The sequence below is a fragment of the Papaver somniferum genome, chromosome 2 (assembly GCF_003573695.1).
Source record: "Papaver somniferum cultivar HN1 chromosome 2, ASM357369v1, whole genome shotgun sequence".
In the NCBI taxonomy this organism is placed as follows: Eukaryota; Viridiplantae; Streptophyta; class Magnoliopsida; order Ranunculales; family Papaveraceae; genus Papaver; species Papaver somniferum.
Window position 1 is genome coordinate 67,040,275 of NC_039359.1, and position 10,413 is coordinate 67,050,687.

Consider the following 10,413-nt stretch of genomic DNA (forward strand, 5'->3'; position numbering starts at 1 on the left):
CTGTAGGCTGAAATGTGGATGAGTCATTTATCAGCAATTGTGGCTGCTGGCTGAAATGGGATGATGACTCGTTTGTCAACTATGGTTGCTGGGATACGAGCCCAGGTCCAATACCAGAACGTGGAATTCTTACCGCTGAAGTTCAGCGACACTTTAATTTCCTGTCGATGGCATCATTTATGTCAGGCAGGCATGAGATCTTATCCTTTCATGACAACTAAAAACGAGAGAACTTAATGCATCTGTCCCAGTAATAAACTCATCTAGATCTAGTTAAACCACCAATCAATCGGATCAAGAACACAACAACTACCAGAGCAATTAATATGGGAGAAGAATCATCATCATCAGTGAAGTTAATTGGTGCTTGGCCTAGTGCTTACAGCTACAGAGTTATTTGGGCATTAGAATTAAAAGGTATCAAGTATGAATACATTAATGAAAATCTCATGAACAAGAGTGAAGTGCTATTGAGATACAACCCGATTCATAAAAAGGTACCAGTTCTTGTTCACGGAGGAAAATCCATTTTAGAGTCCATGATCATCCTCGAATACATCGACGAAACGTGGCCGGAAAAATACTCATTACTACCTAAAGATCCTTATGAAAAATCTGTCGCTCGGTTTTGGATTAAGTTCATGGAAGAAAAGGTATAGCAAATTAACATCACTCAATTCATTATATTAATTTTCAAGTTGGTTTGTAAGTTTTTGTAACGATGGTTTTGTTTTGTTTGATTCCTTGGAATCCAATTTCCACCAAAATAATTAATTTCTATTGCATTGGTCTAGTAGTGCAATGAAATTGGTATTACCCTGACCAAACGTTAATTTTTTGGAATTGAATCCAATTCCATGAAATTCAATTACCCCAATTTTTCCAAACAAACCAGGTGTAAGTGTAGTTGCATATTGAATACAATATGTATGTTTTCATATTTGAATAAAAGTGACTGTGCTTATAGCCATTGCAACAGTTTGGAAGATATTTCTTTCCGAGAAAAAACAAAAAAACCATTTCTTGGTAAGTGAGAGAAGCGATTTGTTTTGCGTTCCAACAAAAGATTTGTTGTCTCTAGAAGAAAGATTTGGGCTCTAAAAAAAAGGACAAGATTTTGTCGACTAGAAAGACTTCTCTTTCCAAGATTTTGTTTATATGGAACTAAGAAATGTAAGAAACTTAGAAATCATCCAAGAAGTGGTGGAGTCTGGAGAGTGTTTGTTAAATTTGGATGCCTACCAAAATAACATTTCTTATGTGACGTGTAATAGCAGAAAATCCTACTACTACACCCCTTAGATATCTATATAATCAATTAAGAAATCATCGTGAAGAACACTTAGAAGAATTTTATTAAGTTTAGAAATCAATACAAATAAGTAAATTAAAAACCTTAACTTGGAGAGAAAACAATTTTCTTTCTCTTAAAGTTCTAACTCTACTCTCAAAAAGATCTCTCTTTACACAGTGGTAGTTGGTCCTATATATAGGAGTTTTACATAGTGGAGGACAACTAATAAATCCCCTATTTTCGGATCTGACGTGCGATGTCTTCGGGCGTTTACATTTGGATCTTCTCGCACATGCTCTTGAAACTTTGCACTGACTTCACACTTTACTCGTGACCTTATGACGTCATCAGCCTCGTCATCCGGAATACACTACATGCGAGTACGTTCGCCCCCTTATAATAGGATCCCTTCGCATGATATCTGTGGGTGCGATATTTAACCCCTACATTTTGCCTCTTCTCTTAGCGATCTTTATTATGGAAAGGGCGATGAGAGAAACTTCCCTTATAATCCTCTTCGCACCTTTAATACGATTTTCCGCACCTTATCAACTTTCATACCCTTTTTGGCCGACAGGTTTCCGGATTTTTAGCATAACCGTTCACACGTTCTCATTTTCTCACTTTTTACCGACACGTCTCCTCTTCTACTTGGTACATCCGGTCATCTTATTTCCTATTTAATCTTTTCAAGAGAGATAAATTTCTCTTCCTTTAGTCTTTTCTTCTTCACAAAATCTTTTGGAATTTTCGTCTCATCTGAATCTTTCTCTTCTCCTTTTCTGCTAGTGTTTACACTCCATGGATTCTTCTCCAAGGTTTGTTTTTTATCTTTTATTATGCTCTTTATTGTTGTTTGTAACCGGTCTCCATTGTTGTTATTCTGCTGCTACTGTTCTTCCTGTATCACCATTATTATTCTGCCGTTGTTATTGATACTTCACATACTGGTATTGTTTCAGCAAAACTTCCTCCTCTAGAACTCGTTTCACCATTCCAAACCCTAATTCCTCTTCAAGGTCCAAAGATGACAAGTCTCTCAAGCGGAAGCATTCGCATGACAAGGTATTAAGAAACACCTTACTCCTTAAAACAATATTGTTGCCTCTGTTTCTTATATGCATTGTTATTCGCAGGATGACACGAGAGAGAAAGAGAAGAAGTCCATAAGAAGTAAACATCCTCCTACTATTGATACTCGCATGGCTCTTCCGAGCTTCAAAAAGAAACCCAGCTCCGTACAAAAGGGGTCCTCCTGTAGGGTTGTCTCTGTTACTCAAGCGAATACGACTGTTCCTAATCAAGTGAACATTACCACCTCTTCACCATATATTACTTCTTCTCAGGCAGAGACCTTCGCATGCTCGTTACCTCCTGCTCCTTCTGATAATTTCATTCAGAACCCTTGTAAGGACCTTATCCTTTTAGCCTCTATGAATCTCTCTTCTTTTCAGAAATGACCTCTACCTCCCAAGAGTTGGGCCTTACTACTCAAGTTATCACCTTTTCTACTGAGGAAGTTATTGCATCCTTGCAAGATATGCCCCTCTCTGTCTCTCCGACTATCCCCATATCTATGGATTATTCTATCTCTTCTTCTTTGAGAGTTGCCTCAGCTGTTCCTTCCATGAGTACAGTATTAACTACCTCTCCTCTTCGCACAGCTGCTTCATCTCAGAAGAATATTACTACTTCTGAGGAAGGTGCCTCTGGTGTCAATGGTTCGGGCACGAGGTCTCTCCTCGATATTATTCAGCTCGCGCGTTCAACTTCCAATGATCCCTCTCAATTACGCCTATGCGAATCTATTGTCAAACTATTGAGCGATTCTCTTCCAGACAACTTAACTAGGAACGAGATCTAAACTCAACTGGACCCATCAGTCAATGCTTCTTTTGACTGCTTCGAATCTCGGCGCCGCCTTATTCAAGCCGAAGGTTTTTCAGAATCTAGTGCTATCATTCAAGAGCTCACTCGCCAGAATGCCAAGTTGAAAGCTGATGTTCATGCTGGAGAAGTCTTAGCTGAGAAACTTCACAACAAAAATCAAGAACTTAGAGGTACGCTCTTTTTCTTCTCCACTACCTTGTGATTTTACCTTTCTTCTTTCCTCCTTTGAGTTTTATTATATGTATCTTCTCTCATGTATTTCCCCTTCTTTGCGCGAATATAAAGATTTAAACCAGAGGCGAGTCATGGAAAGATTTGAGTATCAGAATTCTGCTGAGGATGCTTGTGCGGAGAATAAAGAATTGCAACATCAATTAGATCAAATGATTAATAACCGCTCGTACTTTCTTGATCAAATTGATAATTTGAGAAATGAGAACCATGGCCTTAGTACCCAGAATGACTTCCTAAATTCCCAAGTGTCCAATCTCTCTGGGTTGTTGTATAGTGCTGACTTAAGAATTCGAACTCTATCAGAGGAAAATCGCACTCTTACGGAGGAAAAACAAACCTTCTTGAGAGGGAAGGATAATTTTACTCAGAAACATCTTGCTCTTCGGAGAACCTGTACTGATAAAGAGGATTCCCTTCGTGTTCTACAGAACCAATATGACAGAGATGTGAAGAAATTATCCACAGAGAATGAGAAGATTGTCAATAGCAAAGTAAAAATGACTGTAGAAAGGAATAAGCTCCGCGAAAAACACACTCGATTGATAAGTTCGCGTGACATTTTAAAGAAGAAAAAACGCCTCTCTCGCTCAAGATGAGAAGAAAATTCGCTCCCGTCTTGAAGGCATGATAGGTGATGATTTTGATAAACATTTGGAGAGTATGAAAAATAGTGGTCTCGCTTTGTCTCGATATTTCCTTTCTCAGATGGAAGGTAGTCACGTCAAGCTGACTGCCTCACTTAATATCTTAGCTTCACTTGAATATTGCAGGCCTCGTGCGATTTCATTATTTCTGAATTGGTTTTGGTCTTCTTTGTGCTTGCATTTTCTAATAAGTCCAACCAACTCATGATTCAAAAATTAAGGTCTGACTTGGCCAAAGCTCACAAGGATCTTCGGAATCTCTCCTCCACACTTTCGGCTTCGCGTGATATGGCGGAACGAAGATGCATATACCTTGAGCATATGATGAGGGTCTATGTTAATAATGCTCAAAAGGATGTCGCACGCGAAGCTCACCTTAAGGCTAAAGCTTTCACGGATGAAATATGTATTTCCAACTCGCTTCCTCTAGAAGAAGTGCAACCTCTTGATGTCTCTGACAATGAGGCCCTTCCCGAACCTGATAGTGATTCTGATTACAATAGTTGTGACGAAGAAATATTTATTCTTGGAGAGAAACCCAAGGATAATGAAGATGTTAATGATCTTCCTAATGCATCAAATTCTGAAGTGATTCCCTTTATTGAAGTTCAAGCTACTCCTCATGCTGAAGTTGTTGACTCGCATGATGAAATTCCCCAAAACGACTCTTAATTTCTTTTTGTTTGTTTGGATTTTTTTCCATCTGTTTTTTGCTGCACATTAAAAGAGAAACAAATTTTCTTCCATGCAAAGTTATTTTCTAGATATGCGAATAATACTTCCTTTTTGTACTTCCCATATTTTCCTCTATTGTTAGCATGCTAGATAATAATTTTTTCACAAAACATTCGTTAAAAGATAAAAGTTCATGTAAGAAAGATAAATTATATGTGAGTACAAAACATAGCTTACGCGAATATAAAACAAGGTTTATAAAAACAGTGTGTATGCAAATTCATGTACTATGTTAGACGTGCGAATATAATCCACTTACTAAAGAAAATGCTTTTATGCGAATATGAATCTTTAAGAGGTAAAATCACGTGTAAATTTACCTAGGTCTCTTGGTGTTTGTTAGTGAGGTCTTATTGAGCCTCCCTAAGTAGAGGTCTTAATCAGCCTCTCCTGTTAATATGACTTATTTTTTCCTTAGGATATTATATTGGCCATGCGATAGAGTCGCATGATGTCTTTACGTTTTCGCGTATTGACCCATTGACCATATCTTATCATCTTTCGTATTATTGCCTCTGCAGGATATATGAATGTGCGTCAATACGACAAGCCTAATTACCACGTGGGTAAAAGCCTTGTGATATTAACGTCTTTGACACAATTCAGCTCCCTAATGGAGGGTGTCATCCTTATTTCCCCCTGATTGCCATTCAAGAAATCGTACCCCTACCGGGTTGGGGTGGGATCTTCCTATCCAATGATGCAACAACCAGTTGTTTTCGCGGCCACGCATCCCTCAGCCTATGTGGCTTATGGTTACGAGACCGCACCCTAGGTGGGGTTTCTTGAGGACCGAGTGTATCATATCCAGGACTTACCAAGGGCGGCGAGGTACGCTTCAGACACCCCGAAACCCTTGGCTCAACCGTGTACCACGGTGCCCTGGTCGAGTTTCTACACTCCATAATAGAGAACTTAGTACCTTAGTCTTTCGACTAAGGAGTCTCTACCGGCATGCTTTTATTTCGCCCCCAATATCCATGACTTAGGTTCCAGGCACGGTATGGCTTTCGCACGAGTCATGCATTACTAGGTTTTCCCCAATTATGACGCGCGTTAGGGATTATTTATATTGCCTCTTGCACATGTGCGAACTAGGGTGCACGCTACAGTTGGATGCCTAGCCTCCCTAGTTAGAGGTTCTAAATTTTTTATGAGGTCTTATTGTTGCCTCTTTCTTATGCTTGTGTATTTTTATAGATCATTATTGAGAATACTTTCTTTCTATTCATATCTTCGCGTATACATTATGGATTTGCTTTTTCTTCTCTCGCACACATCAATCTACCGAATGTCCTATGGATAATACTTTTTAAGGTACATTCTGTTCCACGGATGATTAAGTTTTCGCCAACATTCTTTCTATTCTTGTTCATTAACTCGTACGCTCCAGTCCCCACAATTCGCTTGATTATATAAGGTTCATCCCATTTCTTCTCCAGTTTTCCATCTCCTCCCTTTTGATAAGAGGGTATTTCTCTTAATACCAGCTTGCCTGGTTGAAATTCCCTTAGCTTGACACGTTTTTTGTATTCTCCCGCTAGTCTTTTGTGATAATTTTCCATGTGCTGCAAGGAAATTTCTCTGCTTTCCTCCAAGTCATCTAATTTCTCCAGCATCAAGTTAGTATTTAGATTCTTCTCCCAAGCCTCTTTCTTCGTTGTTGGTATGATGACTTCAGTTGGTAATACAGCTTCCACCCCATATGTTAAACAGAATGGTGACATTCCTGTTTCTTCTCTTCGTGTTGTGCGATATGCCCATAACACTAGTGGAAAATGGGGTTTAAATGACCCTCGTTGACCGTAGCCGATACGTTGACCAAAGGTAGCGCTCTCTGATTCGGTAAAAACACGGAGAAAATCAGAAAGCCTAATAAGCCGTCTCTGTATTAGAAATTTTATTTACCGTTTTTCCATCATGGAACTACCGATTCCACGACCCTCGACCTCCGATTCAGATCTGGTGATCGATTCTGGGCCCCATAATTTCTGTGGTCATGATTTGCTCAACTTAAAAGAACGGCTGGATGATAAGAATCCTCTCTCTATCGTTTTCATCGTCTCTCCCTAATAAATAAAGTATCCTCTCTCTTTCACCGCATCTCCCTCTCACCTCATCACCTCACCTCTGCTCTCGGTCTCCATCTCACACCTAAAAAACCAGCACCATGGAAATCCCTTCTCTTGATTCTTCCTCGATCTAATCAATAACCCCAGATGTGGCTAATTAAATCTCAAACCTGCTGGAAATAGATTTTCGTCAGTACTCCTTCTCAATTTATTTTCGATTGAATCCATGTTTTTTTTGTTTTCATATTTAGGGGTTTTGTCGAAATCTCTATCAACTTCTAAATAAACTATGATTGCTGTTAAATTTTGTTCGTTTTAGGGTTTGAGAATCTTGAGATGTTCTTCGATTTCTTCGATCTATACAAATAGGTTTTCATGTTTTTTTTAGGGTTTTTAGTTTTTAGTTCTCGATCTTCAATCCGAGAAGATTTAGATTCTAGGATTTCAATCATTGAATAAGATTGGTTTAAAACTCTATTTCGTTACTTTGATTTAACACTCAATTGAATCATTATGAAGATATCAATGGTACCGAATCTTGAAATATATCGAATCGTTACATCGTTTCAATGGTTCATGAGGTTAACTTGCTGTAATCTGGAGTTCTATTTCTATTTGTATTCTGTTTTTGGTTTTCCAATTCAGATTATATGGATTATGTTTTTGTTTTTTCAATTTGGGTTTTAGGGTTTTTTCAAAAGCTATATCTACTGCATTGACTTCGTTAATAATGAATTCATTTATAAAAAAAATTTCTCTTTCAAATTTTTACATATCCTGACTCGGTGTCTCTGAAATCCGAAGAAAAAGTTGAGGCAATATTCTTATGGAATGTTAACTGAACAAACCTAAGTCAAATTATCTAGTAATATAGCACAATGTGATGTTTTTTATTTAGATTTTTTGGTAATCAAACCTCAGTGTAATAATAGTTATGGATATTAACAGGAGGAGTTTGAGAAAACTTAATCGCCCTTGAAGAATCAAACTAGATGTGTTGCTGCATTTCTAGATCTGCAAGGTTTTCTGGTAAGTATCAGGCATTTATTTTCTTATGTTATTATGTTTCTGTTTGTGCAGTTGGTTAAGGTTTTCACTATTCTTGTCAGTTTTCTTCAGGGTGGTTGGTTATTGATGCTATTCGTGGTGGGATTATTTTGTTAAATTATATGTTCTACCGGTTCGAATAAGTTATTGGGGTATTAAGATTGTTAAACCACATGTTGTTTCTTATAAGGTAACTGAGAAATGTTGTTCTGTTACTGTAAGAATGGTTCCTACTGCTCATGGTGATGGTATTGTTCCTGCTAGAGTCTAATATAGAAAGTTTTTTTTTGCACAGGAGTTGATTGGATACTTCGAATGTTGTACTGGTTATTGTTAGAATGTACAGAACAGTTCTTGTCCCATGATTTAGAATGTACAGAACAGCTAGAAAATACAGGGTGAACCTAAGATACTTTCAACCTAACTTTCAAAATTTGAGTAACTTTTCTCATTATTCATATTAGGTTATACTGTGTAGTTCTGTTTAACATACCTCTTTCTCTACAAGTGTATTCGTAGTTTGTTACACATTAATGAAAACTGGATCTTCCAATATTTATGTATATTGACTCTAACTCTCTACTGATTCTCGATGCAGGTATGGTGGGGGTATGAGTTCAGCTAAATCCACTCCAGAGAGTGACACTGTAGCGTGTAGCTTTCTAGGTACATATACTTTACTTCTTTCATAGTGATGAACTCAACAACTTTCAATGGTATTCTGATACTTGGGTCTGGTTTCTTGTTTTGTAATTGGTGAATCTCTAAATTAGAAGTGTTTATACTTACACCTACTACATACATTATTGTTATCTGTATATTACCTTGAGTTGATGTAGTCTCCTTTGACAAGTTCCGCGATAATGTCTTATGAGATTTTCTCATATTATTTTTTTGAGTTTCCTTTCCAGAGATAGGATATTTATGAAATTACAGGACTCTATCTTTGGATTCCCTGAGTTTGACATTCATCCATGTGTACTAATTTTGGTGTGGTAACATGCAAGAGGGTTAAAAAAGCATTTGAAGAGGCTCAATGCGCTTAAGCATTGGATGCTTGTCAATCTTGGTACTACCTTTGTAAGAATCAATAATCCCTTTGTCCACCTCTTTCCATTTATGTTGCTTAACTTTGACGATACAACTAGTTTTATGCACATGTATTCTCTACTTGCAGAGATTTTTACACAGTATGATGGAAACTCAAGGAGTCCTGATTGTAGTTGCAAGCTTGCAGATCATGCTGGGATTTAGTCAAGTATGGGGGCTTTTTACGCTGCACACATTCAATTCGTTTCTAAAGATTGTGCTGGCATATAATCTAATTGCAGCTTACTTAGTTATTTCTTCGTGATTGAATCACATGTTTTGCATCCCTCTCAGTATGGAACCTCTAGTTGTATTGGTTGCAATAATGATTATTGGTAGAGGTGAATATCTTGTCCTTGTCCTGTAGCGTTTAAATCTCTGCAAGTTTCGCATCTTATGTGTAATTTTGTTATGTTTACTAATAGGAGAAGACACTCGAACATTGTGGAGTGACAAGTGACAACAGACTACATAAGCAGCAGAAGCTCAATGATAAACGTAAGTTTCTAAAGGATTCAACCCATTTATTTGTATCTTCCTTCAATTTCCCTGAAGCTCCTGTTTTGTTGCAAACATATTACAGAACTTTCTTTCAATGCTACTGAAATCCCTTGTGATATCATAGAGGTGAAACCGAATATGAGATATTAGTATTTGCATACCAAAAGCATTCCCAAAAGTAATTCCCTTATAGTCCTTTTCTTTTCCTGAATTTCATGTTTTCTTCATTTATGTTTTCACTCTTGTTGCATGATTGTATACCTGCTACTGATGAGCCAACTGCTGTTTGCATGGCCTAAATCTAGGTTTAATCTGTCAAATTACCTCACACGTGCTTCCAACATTAAAAGAAAGAATATGAAGTATACTCTAGTAACTTATTATGTTATACCGTGTATTATGAACTGAACGAATTCATTGTACTGTTGTTGATTTTCTTTGCAGGAACGACGATGATCCTTGTCGTATGTGAACCAGGGACACAACACATGGATGCTTTGCTTGATATCATTTGTGAAGTATTGTTATAGGAGGAGCTGAATTATAATTTTGTTTTTTTTATCAGTTGTTTATTAGTTTAGCATGTTGTTGTCAGAACTTAACAATCTCGGACATGTATTCTCTGAACTCAGTATTTCATTTTTTTTTTGTAGTTTTACACCCAATGGAATGAATGTAAAATTTTCAGTTAAATTTGAAGTTGCACTTGAATTTCAGTTAAATTTGAGTTACATTTGAATTTCAGTTAAATTTGAGGTTGCATTTGAATTTCAGTTTGACTGTAGTTTGACTTAACTAGACTTGACTTGACTACAGTTTGACTTAACTAGACTTGACTTGATTGTTTGACTTAAATACCAGTAAGATTAATTCAGATTCAGCCATTCAGACATTTCAGCTGATCTGA

General features: G+C 37.3%; 1 protein-coding gene across 8 annotated transcripts; it reads left to right on the top strand.

Annotated features, from left to right (window-relative positions):
• Positions 1 to 6,917: 6,917 nt before the first annotated feature.
• LOC113347921 lies at positions 6,918 to 10,204 on the top strand. 8 transcript variants are annotated; one of them, XR_003359328.1, is made up of 8 exons: positions 6,918 to 7,058; positions 7,818 to 7,898; positions 7,979 to 8,106; positions 8,515 to 8,996; positions 9,094 to 9,174; positions 9,300 to 9,346; positions 9,431 to 9,503; positions 9,951 to 10,204. XR_003359328.1 is itself a non-coding variant. In XM_026591613.1 (8 exons), exons 3-8 carry the CDS (start codon positions 8,090 to 8,092, stop codon positions 10,034 to 10,036), a joined length of 396 nt encoding a protein of 131 aa, XP_026447398.1. In that variant the 5' UTR covers positions 6,918 to 7,058; positions 7,818 to 7,898; positions 7,979 to 8,089; the 3' UTR covers positions 10,037 to 10,204. The 8 variants fall into 8 exon arrangements, 3 of the variants coding, with proteins under 3 accessions (XP_026447398.1, XP_026447399.1, XP_026447400.1); XR_003359326.1 differs by having other exon boundaries at positions 8,515 to 8,582; positions 8,828 to 8,996; positions 9,094 to 9,346; XR_003359329.1 differs by having other exon boundaries at positions 8,515 to 8,582; positions 8,924 to 8,996; positions 9,094 to 9,346.
• The last annotated feature ends 209 nt before the right edge of the window (positions 10,205 to 10,413 follow it).

What these genes read in the sequence shown, in the direction of transcription:
- LOC113347921 (XM_026591613.1), top strand. An exon ending in TGTAGCGTGTAGCTTTCTAG is followed by an intron (nt 8,583 to 8,925) that starts GTACATATACTT and finishes AACATGCAAGAG; the next exon opens with GGTTAAAAAAGCATTTGAAG. An exon ending in TCAATCTTGGTACTACCTTT is followed by an intron (nt 8,997 to 9,093) that starts GTAAGAATCAAT and finishes CTCTACTTGCAG; the next exon opens with AGATTTTTACACAGTATGAT.